Here is a 17,807-nt window from a genome sequence, read left to right on the forward strand (position 1 = left end):
GTTGAGGAACTGAACCAATGTCTTTGAGCTAAAGTATACATCCCCCACACCCCCCCACGGTTTAGACGTGGCGCTCATGCAGGTGTCTCTTTCCGTTCCAACGCTGCTACACGTAATATTTTTAATTTATTAAGCCTATAATTTATTTTACTCAGTAACGGATATGATTTAAAATGTAGCGAATTAAAATTCTTTTTTAAAAACTTACTCAAGTAAAAGTAAAAGTACAGCTTTTAAAAACAACTTAAAAAGTATAAATATACAAAAAAGCTACTCAATTACAGTAACGTGAGTAAATGTAATTTGTTACTTTCCACCTCTGCTTTCTATACACTGTGCTTGGAGCTGTAGGCATTTGGATGTCTGAGGATGAAGTGAAGGCCCACCTGCCAGATGTGTTTAAGACCTACTCAAACACTCCAGTGGTGCTGGATTGCACAGAGCTGTGGTGCCAAACACCAAACTCTCTTCTGCTGCAGAGTGAGGTGTTCTCTACATACAAATCACACTGCACCTTCAAAGGGCTGATTGGTATGGCTCCTCATGGTGCAATAACCTTTGTGTCATCTCTGCATGAAGGTTCCATCAGTGACAAAGAGATCCTGAAGCAGTCTGGCATTGTTTCCCTCCTAAAACCAACAGCAGCCATCATGGTTGATAAGGGTTTCCTTGTGGAGGATTGTGTCCCCTGCAAGGTCTACATTCCTGCCTTTTTGTCAAAGCGAGAACAACTGTCTGGGGCAAAGATCAGACAGACACAGTCTATTGCAAGGCTGAGAGTGCACGTAGAGCGAATCATGCAAAGGGTTAAGGAGCACAAAATATTTAGCACAGTAATCCCCCTTTCCCTCACATGCAGCATCAATCAGCTGTACACAGTGTCCTGTCTCTTGGTTAACTACCAAAATGGACCCTTATCAGTCAAAGCATGGGCAAGGAGCAGCTAAAAGTATGGATGTATTGCACTACAACTTCACATACCTGCTAAATCAGTGATGGGCAATCCTGGTCCTTGAGGGCCGCTATCCAGCAGGTTTTAGTCGTTTACCTGCTCCCAACACACCTGATTCCTGGATGAACCACCTGTTCAGCAGCTCATCAGGCTCTGCAGCAGCCTGCTAATCACCAGCAGATTCAAACCAGGTGTGTTTAGGCAGAGAAACAATTAAAACTTGCTGGATAGCGGCCCTCCAGGACCAGAATTGCCCACCCCCCATCCTAAATGCATGGATTAGAAATAGTTAAAACACCAGAAACAGATGTGTGTGCATGGATTAACTTTAATGGTAGAAAAACAGACCCTCAGTAGTCAAATGTGATTTTAAATGTAACAAAGTATATGTGTGATGCATTGAATTGTAAAAAACAAATGTGCATATTTAATGTGTTATTTATGTTTTGAAACAAATATTTGAATGGAATCACACGAACTATCAAAATTAAACAAATGAAATTAAACAATGCATCATGAATTCATTCATCCAGCTCCAGTTTAAGTTTTTTGATTAGCGACACATAGAGAGATCACATCTGTGCCGTAGGATATTTAACACAGGTGTGTCTCTGTAGATGCGCTGCACAAACATGTCATCATTGGCACAAACAACAAAATCACACCACTCCATGCCAGTGATCAGCAACTGCCCCTGCACTTGCGAATAATAAGAATGACTTTCCTTTAGTTTGTGCATGCCATGAATAACTGTGATGTAACTGCAGTCAATGTAACTTTGTGCATTTGGGCATTTGATTTCAACTAACCCAAATGGTGGCCTCTCATATGGGTCATACACTAGCCCATCAGGGGATGCATCCAGCCATGGTGCATCAGGATTAATTACCAGTCCACATTTTTGCAAGTTTAGGTTTTTACGTTTTGCATAGTCCCTCAAGGCATCCATCTCCAGGTCCAGTCCTCTCTTCATGAGTGCTGTTTGACGTGTTCCTCGGATGATCCTCTCTGCCAGGTTTTCAGCTGTGGATGCACCTCTAACGTGGCATACCTCCCTAAAAGTGGAAGCTGTCACCCTCTCCTTCCTCAATGAATGCCACTCAGGTGCTGCACTCTGGTTTCATGTGGATTCTTCAATGTTGTGTGACTGTGACTTTGTTACGGACAGTGATTGCAAATGCAGCTGTTCTTGTTCTGTTGGCACATATTTACAGTCTGTTGGCTTTAGGTGATAGTCTTCAAGTGGCACTTTTGGAAACAGTGGGGCATCCATGTGGGTGATAACGCAATCAGATGTAGGAGGTGGATGTTGGTAGGATAGAATGCTGCCAGCCTGTGCTTTACCAAATATGGAGTCCACAAGGGGTTTGTCAGGTGAGATATTCATTGAACAGATCAGTGGAAGAGAGTCAGGGTCAAAGTCAGTGTAGACAGCAGTCGGGTTGAGGGTTGCTGGGTCTGGCAGCTCACCGCTGTAGCCTTTATAAAGTGCTGATCTGAAATATCAAAGCATAAGAAACCATTTTTACAACACAGTGATAGAATACATGTAACAGTCACTACATTTACATGCAGCCAATATTCGGGTTTTGATCGGGTTAAGGGCAGTATTCTCTCATTCTCATTCTCTCAATCCTCTCATTGTTATTATTATTATTCCTGCTGTCTTCCCAAACTATATTATTCACTGACAGTGTTTGGTATTAAGTTCAATCATGGACACCCCCCCACCCCCCCACCACCACCCCCAATCTGATCTGTGCTGTTCAGACTCAGATAAAATCAGATTTGATGCACTTTTGCCTGCAATGATATCCTCAGACACAGCATTTTAATGCATTGTAGCATTGCATTGTAACACTAGATGGAGCCACAGCTAATGTGTTTGAGGCCTCGAGTCACTGTCTGGACACAGTAGGGATTGGGAAAGCTTTGAAGCGCTTCATGAGGCTTCAGTGGCACATCACTAGGTTTTCCATCAAAAGAAACAGTTAAATACTGGAATTATCCGTTCAATATGAACCCTGCTATTTAACTGTTTTACCTTCTTGTGAAGATTGTTGCAAAGAGAAAGATAAAACCTTCTAAACTCAATTAACACCAGAGCCATACGCACTGCGCTGTTACTGTAAATTAAGGAAAAATCAAATAGGTCGGATCTTTTTCTTATCTTTTCAATTGTTTAATGTAAAGTTTCTTTCAGTACAAAGTTTAATTACAACAATCCAAATGAGACAGAGCCTGGATTTGTGTTCTAAACAGTTTAAACAGGTTTTAAAAGGAGACATTTGCGTGTTAAAAAAGCAGCTCCTGCTCAGGCCGGTAGACCCGCCCACAACACCGCGGCTGCTGCGCTCCCAGTGTTTTCATTACTGTGGTAAACTGGTGATAATGGACCTTTGATGGGAAAAAGGTTGCAGACCCCTGATCTACTCAAAAGACCAAGATTCCTTGTGAATAGAACATGCGCAGAGCGCACCTCATGAAAGGGTTATCCCGATAGACGTTTACATGACCTGATATTCAGGTTAGAAAAGGGTTACCCCAGGGGTAATAACCCGGTTTTTGCTGGTGTTTACATGGCCTTGTGGGACCATGTTATTTGCAATAACCCGGTTTTGAATGGGTTATTGGCTGCATGTAAACGCAGTCAGTGACTTTGATTACCTAACTCCACTTGATGAATTAGCACCTGGTTTGGGTTTCACTACCACCATGGCATCTACTGGTCCTGGTTTCACACCCTATTTAGTGTTGGATAGAAGCAGAATCAGAATCAGTTTCCTTGTTATGCAATCAAGGAATTTTCTCTTGGTTCCACATACTCACATCACACAATTAATCAAAATTATAGCTGGGTAAATTTGGGGAAAAAATTAGCTTTAAACGTTTTATCATGTCTCTTAACCACATTGTAACATAGTATTACTTTCAGATATTCTAATTTTATATACAAACCATTGTTCGAGGTTTGTGCCACTTCTGTTCTGTCTCAGTGCATGAAAGGACAGGAGGAACAGCAGACATCCCACACTCTGAATAATGGGGTGTCTGGTAAAGCAATGCAACCAAATGGTTACAGAGCCCAATTCCAGCCACACAGGAGCACGAGCTGGTAACCAGCACAACTGGATCAGAATCACATAAAGTAATCTGAAATACACACAAACAAATACTGTCAATGAACTTAAAATAACTCATTATGTACGTATACTAATGAACAATAAAGCTAGAAAATAAAAAGATGACAGACAGATTTGAGGTAGAACATAAGCAGCTGAATAGCTGAGTGAATGGATGGTCATTGCTCTATTCTATATAAAATATTTATTTTCATTTAACAGATAATATAATCATTTAACTTTGATTTAAGTTGCATGCACTGACTTTAAACCATCAGAACCTTTTCACTCAGCTACTGCAACACTGCATAACCACTGTTTCAGCTGGGATTTATTTTCAGGCTCAAGTCTATTATGAATATTCATGTATTATATTTTATAATTCTCAAAATATATCCATTATTTGCTAAGATAAACAACTTATCACACCTTTTGTCCGAGCTGAAACATGGTATAACAGTGAAAATCAGAACATGTTCAACAATCTTCACTGCAAAGCCTACTCTCAGCTGGTGTGGTTTGGCTGCTTTCTTCATGGACCGATAGCAGTGAGCTCTAACCGAGATCTCACTGGTGGCCCGGTTTCTCCCTGACACTTGAAAACAAAAGTACAAAAATATTAACTGGGGACATCGTTTTTATGTTTATTTAGAAGATAGCCCAAGACACAGGAGGTCTTAACTTAGCATACGGAGGATACACATGCATTAGTCAGCTAGCAAGTAGCTAGTTTTTGCTAGCTTTAGCAACTTACCTTCATAATTGCAGAGATACGAGGACACATAAAACCTAAAACCTTTCTCCAGTGTACTCTGCGGTGCTGAACTGCATCCTCGTACAATTCTTCGCACATCGTTTACTGTAAATCGTGGTAATTCCAACAAACATCGAGTGAACTGCAAAGTATCTACCATTATGCTGGCTTCTTCTCCTGGACCGGAAGTGAGGGGGCGGCCTTATGTAAAACACGGAAATGACTCGTGCATAGAGCCTATTCAGACAGAGTGAAGTTTAGTTTATAAAAAATAATGTATTTTTACAACAAGTTACTTTCTGGTCATTTTTCTGATGAAAACTTCACATTTGATCCGTTACACTGTCTTTAATAAAAAAATCTAGACATCATGAAGTAAACTGTTAATTCCATGAATAATTGGATTTATTTGATTGAAATGTGCAAAGATGCACACATACAGCTAACATTTAGAGGCAACCTCATTCAAGACAACTATGACTCAACAGTTTCTCAAAATAAGGTGTTTTTCCCATCTGAAATGAATGGTGCTTTGCCTCAAATATTTAGTCAAATCATTTCATTTTGTTTGTATGCTATTGTTTCACTTCTTGTGTATACCGTAAATCCTCTAATACAGGCCCGGGCCTGTATTTGACTCAAGCTCATCAAGCTCCGGGCCTTTATTGGAAGGAGGGCCAGTATTAGAGGCAGGCCTCTATTTCTATTTGAGCAAAATGAACTAATGGTTCGCTGGAGTTTTTGACAATTAAAAGTGCGCCCACATTTTCAAAGTTAAAGAGCAAGTAACGTCTAAATTAACTTTTTTTTTGCTGATGAACTGTATAAATGAGTGTCTAATAGTGTTTTAAATGTGTGCATTCTTTATTTTAGCATTTTGGTGCATTTTCTTTAAAAATTAAAAATTCTGTCTAAAAACCACAGTAATGCGCCACCTTCAGCTGAAAACATAGAATTTGAGTCATTTTGAATAAATTTTAGCCAATGGCTAAAGAGTAAAGTACTACGTAAACCAGTAGAGTACTACGTAGCAGCTCCGTGCCAAAGTTATAAAAGCAACGAGCGTCTCGGCCACGCCCTGTGGCGAGTGGGAGTTGGATTTGCAAGCGAGTGTAGGAGGTCAGCGGTAGTTCAGCATTAGCGTATAGCATTAGCATATCCTAGTCTTTAGCATATCTTTTAGTGTTATAAATACTTATTTAGTGTTAGCTTGGCTGTTGTATATTATAGTTTAGTTAGTGTTTGGCTGTTAGTGTAATTGGGAAAGTAGTTCGGGTTTAGTGTTCCATATCGTCTTAGTATTGGTGAGTAGGTGTAGTGTAGTATGGTTGCGGTGACTCTGTGGGCATTTTACCCGCGATTCTGCACGTCTCCGTTTGAAGAGGGAGGCTGTGCCCACCGTGGCTCTTCCGCGATTTAGATGCAGCCCACCGACTCTGCTCCCCCACCACGGCGGGCTCCAGTCTGAGGTGAGTCAGCTAAATAAACGTTTTAACATCTTCTAAAGACAATTCCCTACCTAAAGGCAAAGTCTGAGAGACGTGGTTCACTTCCTTTAGCTAGTCAGTCGGCAATTCTGCAACAGTGACTAACTGACGCAGCACTTGTTGACAGCATTACAGCGTGAAATCCAGCTTGTGACCCGGTTCTGTGAGGAATTCTGTTCAGGAGGTCGCATTTCAGGCTCTCCACATCATATGTGACTGACTTTTACGTTATAACAACGATCACACACTAGGAATGTTATAAAGCGCCTATATAGGAGATTCTTTTGTATATTATCTGACTATAAACTCCAACAACAATGTGCTTCTATTTTTTTTTCAGGCTAAATCTACCCAAGACACTGGCTGTCAGACTGATTTAGCTGCATGAATGTACTTGTCCAGGCTGACGTGAAGCCATACCTGTAGCAAAGGTGAATTATTTTTAATAATTGTCTATGTAAACATTTTATTATTACCTTCTAGTTTTAATATGTTTTACAGATTATTGTTACATGTGATTTTATGCTCTTTTAAACATTTATAAATGTGCTGCTTCTTTGTTTTTGTACATAGCCAGCCAGAATGGAGTTCACAGCCGCAGTGTGTCTGGTGACCCACGGGGACCATGATGAAAATTCATCTTCCAGAAGGTCCCAGAGCGTCCAGACCCCCTGAAAAGACCAAGGTGTGAGGTGTCTGCTGTTGATTCCAGCTTCCACCTCAGTGACAGTGCAAGCTCAGTGAACTGTTCAAGGTAAAAAAATTAAAACATTTCAGAATTTTTAAGATATTAACAATTAAATAAGTATGTGATTACATCATGACGGAGGCTACTGATTCTGCCCGTGACACTTGGTGGTGACGTGTAAGCTGATTCTCCTGGAAAATAACTTTTACATTAAATATTTTGTTTTTGCTATCAAAAGTAAATTAACTAATAACCTGCATTATTGCAGGACATTCAGCAAAATATGGACTACACCATGAGGCATGCACACATTAATATTCTATAAGAGCACATAAGGTGAGCAACACCACATATTGTACACTGTCCTGAATTTGTTTTCTTTCTGCATCTCATTAGCCTGGCTGATCACCTGATAACTCCTGTCATCTGGTTATGACAGCATGAGGATGTCCTCACACACCTGTAACCTATCAGCTCATCTGGCAGAATAGAGAGAGAAGAGACAACACCACATCTCCTGTTCCTGGAAAGCCTTCAGCCTTCCTTCGATGACTGAGAACCTCCATCAGCTCTGTCTCCTGTCTGCCTACAATTATTATAATAAATATTGTGTTTGACAAGTTTTTTGTGCTGCCAAATATCTCATTTAGATTCCAGTTTTGATATTTTAATGGATATTTATAAATTACATTGATTATCACATTTTTGTTGCATGTTTAACTAGCTCTATTGTGATTAATTAAACTAGCACCTCACTGTTAAAAGCTCGTTCTAATTTCAAGCATGTTTAAGTATTTATGGACATGAACAAAAACAGGAAATATATAAATTGAGATTTATTTAATTAATATAACAAATAAGGGGGAAAGAGTCATTGAAAGGCACATTCTTCTGGAAGTTCCTGATCCTGAGGACACCAGCAGAGGAGACCAGCTGCAGACACCAGAGACCAGCTGCAGACACCAGAGGACCTAGAACCGAGAGAGCAGCTGTTATTAGTAAATAAATAAAGAAATCAGGGCAGTTTTAGTGGGCTGAACACATTACAGAATAATTTTCTCATGGGGTATTTTCATAACTTTATATGCAGCAGACTGTACCTTGAGCCCAGGGCTACCGGAGAGCTATCCAGCATGTTTCAGTGGATTTTCCTGCTTTAACAGGTTAGATTAGCTGTTAAGCAGCTCAGCTATTTGTTGCTGATTAAAACCAGGTGTGCTGAAGCAGATAAACCTCTAAAACATGCTGAATACTAGCTTTTTGGGGCCGTGGAGACAAACCCTGCAGCTAATCCAATGCTATGGCTAACGGCTACTTACCTTTCAGAGGTGATTCTGTTGGGTCGGTTCTGGGAGTTTCAGGCAACTCACAAGCTCAAAACAATAAGACTCAGGTCCGCTTGTCTCCTCCAAATAGACTTGGTCCCTTTCTTCTCGAGTGTCTGTAAGGAGGGGGAGAAACGTCCTCCACTTCTATCAACTGCTCAGAGTGAAGGGAGCTAGCTTCGTCTAGTTAGCCATCGTCTTCGTCACTGCCGCGGCTCCGCCCTCTCGGTCCTCCAGGCAACGCCTACTAATGTTGCATTTTTTAAAATTGATACGTGGGTGGAGAAGGACTCCGAGGCTCAATTGACCCGCTCTTTAAACACATTTCTTTTAAAAACGGTAGTTCCTGCTTCAGCCCTCACCCACCCCCCCCCCACCCCCCCCCCCCCACCCCCACCCCCTGCGCAGCGGCCGCAAACTCACTGATGCGCCTGCAGCCTCTCGGAGTTCCTGCTGCTCTAAACATTAAAATAATTATTTCATTTTCTGTTCCTCACTTCTGATTACCTTCAATGGTGTCTGTTTGTTGCAACCAGCAGGTACAAAAACTAACTTGTTTTTATTTGACTATTTTTCTGTCCTGTCTGTTTATTATCTTCCTGCATCTCCTCTCAATCCTAAAGAGAAACTGCTACCTGGGTTCATATTTATTCACCTCATGAGTTACCTTTGAACTGCAGTTCTAAAAGATCTACCGACCACAAAAACAGCGGAGCGCTTGCTGTTTGACGGCTGTATCAGTGATCAGTGCGTCGGAGGACAAGGTGATGCGCGCAGCGCCCCGCTCCACAGCAGCGAAACACATCAGGCGCAAATAAAAGACAGAAAACATTAAAGGAAATGAACTGACATGAACGATCGCGTGTTAAATTAGTTTTTGAGGTGGCGACACCTGATTGTTACTGTGGCCATGCTCAGGAGGCAGATCTACCGACCGCGAAAACAGCTGAGCGCTCCCTGCTGTGATCTGTGCGTCAGAGGACAAGTTGATGCGCCCCGCTCCACAGCAGCGATACACATCAGGCGCAAATAAAAGACAGAAAACATTAAAGGAAATGAACTGACATGAACGATCGCGTGTCAGTACCTATGGTCTGGCACTTGAGTTTTACCCCCAAAAAGAGAATGTGATCATACGATAATTCAATAGGGAGCGTGGTTTCACAGACGCGGAAGTGATAGCGTCGGTGCTCTAGGAAACCCTCGAGCGTTCGAGCATCAACAAAGTGACACGGAAATGCCGGGCTTTCCAGAAGTAAGTAAGATAACTTACTATGAGCTGATAGTTCGTTGGATTGATCGGTAGGTTGGAAACTCTGATCATGAATCTGAAGAAACGATGACTGAGTGGTGAGCTGGAAAGGCGACTTCCGTTTATAGCCGCGGTTTGTGACGTAGGTGCAACGTGAAGGGAATCCCCGCGAGGGGCATGCTGGGAGTCCCTACTTCGTGGATTTTCACTATCGCGGCCAGGTCTGGAACGCATCTACCGCGGAGGGATTACTGTAGTTCATACACCCCCTACTGCTGCTCCCCAGAGTGTTCTGCAGCATAATCAGCACGTTCTCTTTGAACTTGATAGTGTAATGACCTGGCTGGGGTTGTAAGCCAGGTGCATTCTGGGTATTGTGTTATATGTGTTTCCTATCGTTCTGCTAGTTCCTATGTGCTGATTTGCGTGTTGTGTGAGTGTTATGTAAGCCACAGGGAAGGTGATGTGTGTTCTGTGGAGCAGGTTGAATTAGCATGGTTAACTGACACCGTGACTCTGTGTGGTAGGAGCGTGATAGAGGATTGTGTCTGTAGCGTTACAAAGCGTTGAAGAAAAGGCAGGGGTGGACCGTTAAAGCGCCCGAGCGCCAATGGCGCTAAATTTTCTCGTCGGGCGGTAAATACTTGACGACTTACCGCCCGGGTGGCGCCCAAGCCTTATTTGTCATTTACACACTGGCTTTCACCTACATCATGGCCCCACCCTGTAGGAAGCCGCCGTTTTCGTTTCGCGCGTGTGAACCTGCGCGCCTCTAGCCACGTTCTGCACTTGTACGATTCGTGCACGTACTGCACATTCTAGTTATAGTCACGTGAACTATAAGTTCACTATTAAAGACGAAGTGGAACCACGCTAGAAACACACAAGCACGCAGGAAGATCGCCCCACCACAGGGATGGGATTTCTTGATGAAATCTCCGGCAAAACGCTTTAAAACTGGTGAGGAGAAGCGAGACAGTTCGAAACGGTATGAAGCAGAGAAGCGTGTGCGTAGGTGGAATGATTCTTGGCGGTTTAAAGAAGAAGGGAGGCGCAGAGAATGGCCGTGTTCGAGTTGAGCAGCGCATCGCCTGGAAAACAGGCGAGAGAAGACGGAAGCAGCGGGGGGAGTGGCTGAAAGCCGGCGTTTCGCCGGGGACACACCGGCCGCGGAAGCGCCCGAAGCGCCGAGAAGCGAATTGCTCACGAAATTCGGCCGCTGCTCGCCGCTCCTCAGTTCAGATCAGACGCGCCCCATTTGAGGCGCGCCTCGGCTCAGCTGTAGTTTTTCTTTTAACTACTTGTCCTCCATTTCCTCTCTCTTTTCTCAGCTCTTTTCCTCTACGTGTGTGTGTGTGAGAGAGAGAGAGAGAGAGAGAGAGAGAGAGAGAGAGAGAGAGAGAGAGAGAGAGAGAGAGAGAGAGAGAGAGAGAGAGAGAGAGAGAGAGAGAGAGAGAGAGAGAGAGAGAGAGAGAGAGAGAGAGAGAGAGAGAGAGAGAGAGAGAGAGAGAGAGAGAGAGAGAGAGAGAGAGAGAGAGAGAGAGAGAGAGAGAGAGAGAGAGAGAGAGAGAGAGAGAGAGAGAGAGAGAGAGAGAGAGAGAGAGAGAGAGAGATATGGTGTGAACCAGTTGTTTCTGCCAGTTGAATCTCTTGGATTTTCCTGCATGTGTAGCTCGGGGGTGACGATGGCTGAAGATATCGCGTCAGCGTTCACATTTGTTTAATTTTCAATTTTAATTCTGGTGCCTGTTAGCAGCTGAAACATCCTCACGTGCTTGTGGATATCATATATTGTATATGAAGACCTGACTGTAATAATTAAAGGTTATCAGCTGTAGGTTTAGTGTGCTCATAGGAAACGTGACAAAAGAAAACAAAACACATTTCTCTTTATGGCCTATATGTGATTTATAGAATACATGTGAACAACTAACATTTCATGTTCTACCACCGAATGTTTGGATCAAAATATGAACCAATCAGATCTTAGATCAGGTGAGAGCCAGGCGTTTCCCATCATCATCTAGGTTTTGCAGCCGAGGGAGAGCAACTGCAGCGCCTTGCTCCAAAATCTGCGGCCGCCTTGATCTCACAAGTTTATCGTTGTCTACGTATGCATGACGTCAGAGCAAGTCGGCATCAATTCGGACACGAATCTAACCGGCATGCACTGCTCGCCGATCACCGCTGGTCTAGTCTGCGCAGAACTGGCTCATCTCGAACACAGCCGATGGCTCGAATACAGCAAAGCGGAGTTGGTGATGTACTGCGTTGTATGCCGGAAGTATGCGACGACAAAATCGTGTTTTGTTGAGGGAACAAACAAATTCAAACTTGAATACGTTATTATGTTTGTGAATGTGTACAAAATAAAGGTTTATTACATTTAAAACGGTTCTGTTATTATTTTGACTCGTTTTGGCAGCTGACCAGTGGGGCCGGTAGATTCTTGGTGGGGCCGGTAAATATTCAGAGTTACCAGCCCGGCTGGCCGGTTGGTTTTGAAGTTAATGTCCACCCCTGAAAGGCCTAAAAAAGGTCTGCGTGAACTTCTACTTCCTCCTGCTGGTTGATTTGGGGACTATAACCCTGCCGCTGGGACGCTCGTACTTGCTTGTTACCACATGCCATCCGGCCACAATAAGAGACCGGCCATTATTTACCTCCGCTGACTCAGACACCGGCCAGAATTGGAGACCCGACCTTTAATTGAATACCGGCCTGTATTAGAGGATTTACGGTATTTTTGATTTCAGACTTACCCTACCCCTTTGAATGGGGTACAGGCTATATAGCCATTTTGGTGGGAGCAGGGATTACTTTTCTTGTCCAAAGTAGCTCAGTCTTCACTTCAGCACTTACGCCTCTGGTTGGTAAGTCTAATTTTGCATACTCATTACTCTAGGTTTGTTTTGATTTAGATATAAACCCAAACTTACACCTTGTCAATCTTATGTATTGGTGTAATCAGTCTTGAGAGAGCTTATCCCTTGACACTGGGTGCAAACATGGGTACAACAACCACTGCTGTACTTGCTGCTATGGCTAGCCCTGGAGATAAACTAGCCAACTCACTGCAGGTAAAAATGTTGACCCTCATGGTTGGTACAGTTGGAAATGTAAATTTGAAAGTGTATTACAGCTTTATCAATTTAAGGTATTTTTGCTTTTGGGTTTGAGAAAGAAAGAAATGTATTTGAGTGAGCAAAAACAAAAATTTGCAGGAGTGACTGCCAGCCACACAGCAGCAGGCCCCGCAGACTACAGGCCTAAAAATAAAAGCTACTTATAAAGCCTTTAACAATTTAGGATTTATTTATTTATTGCTTTTTAGTCTGAGTAATTAACCCCCAGAGACCCACGGTTGTAATATTACAACATCAGATTTAAGTCTACAAAAATAAACCTTCCCCATTTTTTTTCTTTTAAAACCACATTTACATTGCTAATAGGTCCTATTGTTCCGTTCCGCAACACTATTGGCTGTTAAAACATGTAAATAGGCCAGCAGGTTACCCTCCTCCGTTTTTTTAAAGAGGTTTCTTTTGGGTTTTCTCATCCTGAAGCTCAGATTTTCTGTGTCTGAGGAGGCCGGTGTGGTGAGTGTTGAAGAAGGCCCGCGTTTTTATAGAGGGGGACTCCTGGGTGGGACAAGACGTGGGGGTGGGGTTAGGATGATTGATACCGAGCAGATGGCAACCCTACTAATATACTTCCTGCTATAAGGTTAAAGGTCAGGGGTCATTAAACTGTTCCCACGGTGGTCTCCTCACAGCATCATTAAAAATCGATAAATCACATGTCAAGGGTCGGGGGATCAAGGGTCATCGGGGGAGTGATTTACAGAGGGGATAGAGGTCAAAGGTAAAATGCCATAAATCTATCTTGACATAAAGCACATCTGTCAATGTTTCGCTTCTTGTCAGGTTTCTCAGCAGGGCTGTGCAGAGACCTTTGAAGGGGCGGGTGCTCAAATTTAAAAAGGGGCACACAGAATAATATTTTCAAACACCGTGACATAACCACAGTATACCTGGCTGAATAACAAATCATATTTATTAGAGATTCAAAATGGAAGCAAATCATTATATACACCATAAGGACAATGTCAAGCAAAAGTAACTTGTTTTGGTAAATGGTCTGTATTTGTATAATGCCTTCTTAGGGTTCTACAACCCCCCAAGGCACTTTACAACACAGTCCGTCATTCACACACACACATTAACCTACTGATGGTGATGAGCTATGATGTAGCCACAGCTGCTCTGGAGCGCACTGACAGAGGTGAAGCTGCTGAGCACAGGCGCCACCAGTCCCTCCGACCACCACCAGCAGGCAAAGCAGGTTAAGTGCCTTGCCCAAGGACACAACAGCATCAATCTCTGATTGAAGTCAGGATCAAACCTGCAACCTTTCGATTACTGGACAACCTGCTCCACCTCCTGATCTGTTGCTGTCCTATGTTACCTGATGATGGGGTACAGTGTAGCTGTTGCAGGGTCGCTCCTCTTGCTGCTGCTGGTGATGCTGGAGGGCAAGGCTGTGTTGATCTCAGACTGTAGGTAGTAAAACCAACAGAGGAGGAATGTTAGTCAATTACAAAATTAATGTAAGATCATAAAAAATGGCAAAAATTGGTGAAAACTCTTAGAACTGTAAGACATAAATATCTGAGACAAAACCTGTGGTGAATAAATGGAAATCTAAACATTAGTGGATAATAGAGGAGTTTATGTCAGAGATCAGAATGTGTGTGTGTGTGTGTGTGTGTGTGTGTGTGTGTGTGTGTGTGTGTGTGTGTGTGTGTGTGTGTGTGTGTGTGTGTGTGTGTGTGTGTGTGTGTGTGTGTGTGTCTTCAATCTCCTCATGTGATCTATCACTCTCCACCTGCTGTCCATCTGAGAACAAGGCAACATTAGCTATTGTATGAATAAATTATGTAGTTATTCACATTTAACAGGTCTTGCACCTAATCCATGATCCATGATGAGTTGTGTATATTATTGTTGCTGTGATGCAACTTACCTGTACTCTTTTTTTTATCCAGCTGGTGAGGGACCCACCGCCTTTAGCTGCCTCACATAGCTCTTTCTGTCGCTGCTTCCGCCTCCTGTCCTTACGACGCATGTCTGTACAATGATATATCATAATTAATTTACAAATATGTTTTCATGCATATAAAACTCATGCACACACATACTGGGACATTTCATTCCTTTTCCAGAAAACTAACTGTATATAATTTGCTTCATGATGCTGATCCAGAATATTTCCATAATATTTTAATCATAGTGCTTTAGTAATTATAATAAAAATAAAGAATAAAACAATGTTTATGCTTTCATTCAGTTTTACCATCTACTTTGTGCATAACAGAGAACTGTACAGATAAAATAATTTTGCTGTGAAAACAGTAGTTTTTTATGTACATCTTTAAAACATATTGTTTTTAATACAATGCATTCAGAAAGAGAGCAAATATAAACTCCAACATTTTGAGAATGTGCATAGTATTAGTGAACTATAAACCCACCAGAAGGGCTGAGAAACCTTAACATCTAAACAAAACTATGTTCCCTACAACGCTGGACCGAATTTACAGACAAGGACTGAATATTTAGTAACACAGAACTTGTGACGGATGTTACCTTTAGTATTTTTCTCATTTCCTTTCACAAAAGGTGGCAAAATTTTAAATTTGTTCAAGTTTTATCAGTCTGCGAACCAGGAAGTGATTCTGTAAACAGGAAGCAGGGCTGTGTGAGACCCCAGTCATGTGACACGCAGCAGCAATAGGAATGCAACTTTGCGGTACCTAGTTAACAACAACGACATTTTATTGGCAAATTCCCAATATTTAAGATTGAAAACATATTTTCGTACAAGTACTTATGTACAGAATGTTTCTGGTTAATCCTAAAGCTACTGAGGCTCAGAGTCGGTACCCAGCCACACACACACACCCAGCTAGTAATATATCACACACACACCTAGTGCCACAAAACAACGTAATAATGTACAAAATAATCTAATAACTGTCTATAGTAGTGTGCATCCTACTTACCGGTGTTAGTCCGTTTCTCCCAATCAATATGTATGTCCTAAAAGCTCTGCACCGCTCGCTCGGTCATGAAGAAAATGTGGGTGCTTGCTTGCAGCTTGTTGTGACCGGCTGTGCGCTCTGGCGTGAGGAAGAGACGGAATGGTCACGTGACGGTATGGTCACGTGACTTACGCCAGCTATATAACATTATTAAACAGAAATTTTATTAATTATTATTTTTGTTATTCTTGAGGGGGCACAAACAGAAAATTCTTAAAAAAATAAAATAAAATAAAATAAATAAATAAATATAAAAAAAAATAATTAAACCTCAAAAAGGGCACTTTGGGCACATGGGAGAAAAGGGGCAGGGTCTCAACCCCCCCCCCCCCCCCCCCCCCGCACGTGCCTGTTTCTCAGTGTCATTAATGCTGCTTGTAAAAACAAGTATATACTTTGGATAGTTTCTCTCTCTCCATATATTTCTTTCTCTCTTTTTCTTTCTGTCTCTTTTTTCTCTATCTAGTTCTCTATTTACCTATCCCTCTTTCTTTCTTTTTCTCGTTTCTCTCTCGCCTTTTCTTTCTGCCTATTTTCTCTCTCTCTCTCTCATTCTCTCTCTTTCTCACTCTCTTTCTCCATCTTTCTTTCTTTCACTTGTCTTTCAAACAGCAGACACAAATTGGCTTTATTCAGAAATTCAAAAAACTGTATTTTTAGAGCTTTTGTCCTAAAAAAAACTGACAAATATTTATCATCAAGTAACATTTCAAAACGTCAAGAGAAGAAAGAAATAATGTAAGATTTACAAAATTGCATGTTCTGTTTCTTCTCTTTCATTTTACCTCCACCCCCAGCTGTGTTGCAGGAAAGGGAGTTTATCATCATCATTATCCTCCATGTTAATTTCAGAGTCTTATCTTCCTGATTATAAAGTGTGTGTTTTGTCTTACTGCTGACTCCCCCAGGATTCCCTGGAATGTAGCTTATCTCTATGTTGCTCCACTTTGGATTGAAATGAACTGGGTTTTAAAGGCTTGCACTAGCGTAGCTTGCATCAGCTCCTTGCAAGCTAATAAGGGTATCAGCAGTTGCCTGCATCGGAGAACATCAAAGCGAGCAATTCCCTCTGAACATGGAATTGGAGTGCACACAGTGGGCAGTGAAGGAAAACACACACACACAGACACACACCCAGACGGGTGCATTCAGCGGGCATGAAGGAAAGAGCAACTTGTCGTTTCACACATCATTACCATAACCTGTATTTTAATGACAATCTTCAGGGACTGGTACACATCTGCAACCATACCACCAGGGCCAGGAATGACCATAACTGTCACATTGGGGAGCCAAGAGGAGGTTGGGACCCAAAGATGCAGAGAACCAGATGACACTGAGTGGAGCAATAACGTAAAAATCCTTTATTAAGAATAAATCCAAAAAGGCAGGAGCCAAAAAAAAAGTCAAAAGTCCTAAATAACAAAACCTAGAATATCCAAGAACGAAGGTCAAAATCTAGAGAGGGGAACGAGACAAAGGTGACACAAGACAATGACCCAACAACAGATAGAGACGCAGACAGGGTTATATACACTGGGGCATGATGAGAGGCAGATAGGCTGCAGGTGTGTGGGGAGAGAAACCAAGTGAAAGCCATTAACTAATCAGGGAGGAAACTAACATGACCTAAGAGTAAAAACCTAAAGACAAGAAGAGCCAGCAAAATTAACTAATATTCTAAGGGGGAAGGAAAACTACAAAAACCGGTGGGAAAACACACTGAAGAGACTAATAAAACGAAAAGCTGAACCTATAAAAACTGCAGAGGGGTTACTGGGGGAGACCAAAGGAACACAGGACCTGGGAGGGATGATCTGGAGGGCTGCAGACCAGGGGACACATGAGGAACACAAGGAGACACATAAAGGGATCCTTTGAGTGGGATGGAGCACACAAGGAGTCACATGAGGGAGACGCAGACCATGACAATAACCAGGATCCAAACTCAGGTTCTGGTTCATAAACCCCAAGGATAGGGAACCGTGACCATCTGGAGGGACACCCTGAAGGAAGGTAGAGGAATTTTAGCCAGCACCAACCTGAAATGGAACAGAGAGGAGGACGCCCCATTGCTTTATACAGGGATTCCCAAAGTGTGGGGCGCGAGCTGCCGCTAGGGAG

General features: G+C 42.4%; 1 protein-coding gene and 3 long non-coding RNA genes across 5 annotated transcripts; 1 reads left to right on the top strand and 3 right to left on the bottom strand.

Annotated features, from left to right (window-relative positions):
- Positions 1–1,262: 1,262 nt before the first annotated feature.
- LOC107375927 (uncharacterized) lies at positions 1,263–5,135 on the bottom strand. 2 transcript variants are annotated; one of them, XM_054743512.2, is made up of 5 exons: positions 4,829–5,135; positions 4,578–4,669; positions 3,911–4,105; positions 3,620–3,696; positions 1,263–2,448 (listed from the first exon to the last, which is right to left on the bottom strand). In XM_054743512.2, the coding sequence occupies exons 1-5, from the start codon at positions 4,986–4,988 to the stop codon at positions 2,073–2,075; spliced, it is 900 nt and encodes a 299-aa protein (XP_054599487.2). In that variant the 5' UTR covers positions 4,989–5,135; the 3' UTR covers positions 1,263–2,072. The 2 variants fall into 2 exon arrangements, with proteins under 2 accessions (XP_054599487.2, XP_054599488.2); XM_054743513.2 differs by lacking the exon at positions 4,578–4,669.
- A 1,751-nt stretch (positions 5,136–6,886) lies between these two features.
- Positions 6,887–7,623, top strand: LOC139068813 (uncharacterized). Its single transcript, XR_011520056.1, has 2 exons — positions 6,887–7,069; positions 7,400–7,623. It is a non-coding gene; the product is annotated as an uncharacterized lncRNA (long non-coding RNA).
- A 201-nt stretch (positions 7,624–7,824) lies between these two features.
- On the bottom strand, positions 7,825–8,460 carry LOC139068814 (uncharacterized). The gene is made up of 2 exons (XR_011520057.1): positions 8,323–8,460; positions 7,825–7,974 (listed from the first exon to the last, which is right to left on the bottom strand). It is a non-coding gene; the product is annotated as an uncharacterized lncRNA (long non-coding RNA).
- Positions 8,461–13,902: 5,442 nt separating this feature from the next.
- LOC139068812 (uncharacterized) lies at positions 13,903–15,784 on the bottom strand. Its single transcript, XR_011520055.1, has 3 exons — positions 15,645–15,784; positions 14,606–14,709; positions 13,903–14,136 (listed from the first exon to the last, which is right to left on the bottom strand). It is a non-coding gene; the product is annotated as an uncharacterized lncRNA (long non-coding RNA).
- Between the last annotated feature and the right edge of the window lie 2,023 nt (positions 15,785–17,807).

Source organism: Nothobranchius furzeri, chromosome 3, assembly GCF_043380555.1.
Source record: "Nothobranchius furzeri strain GRZ-AD chromosome 3, NfurGRZ-RIMD1, whole genome shotgun sequence".
Lineage (NCBI taxonomy): Eukaryota > Metazoa > Chordata > Actinopteri > Cyprinodontiformes > Nothobranchiidae > Nothobranchius > Nothobranchius furzeri.

Excerpts from the sequence above, each read along its gene's own strand:
- LOC107375927 (XM_054743512.2), bottom strand. The coding sequence starts at position 4,988 with ATGGTAGATACTTTGCAGTTCACTCGATGTTTGTTGGAATTACCACGA. Across the intron at positions 4,106-4,577 it reads CCAAACCACACCAGCTGAGA|ATTACTTTATGTGATTCTGA; the intron begins GTAGGCTTTGCA and ends TGTGTATTTCAG. Across the intron at positions 3,697-3,910 it reads GGCACAAACCTCGAACAATG|GGTGTGAAACCAGGACCAGT; the intron begins GTTTGTATATAA and ends AACACTAAATAG.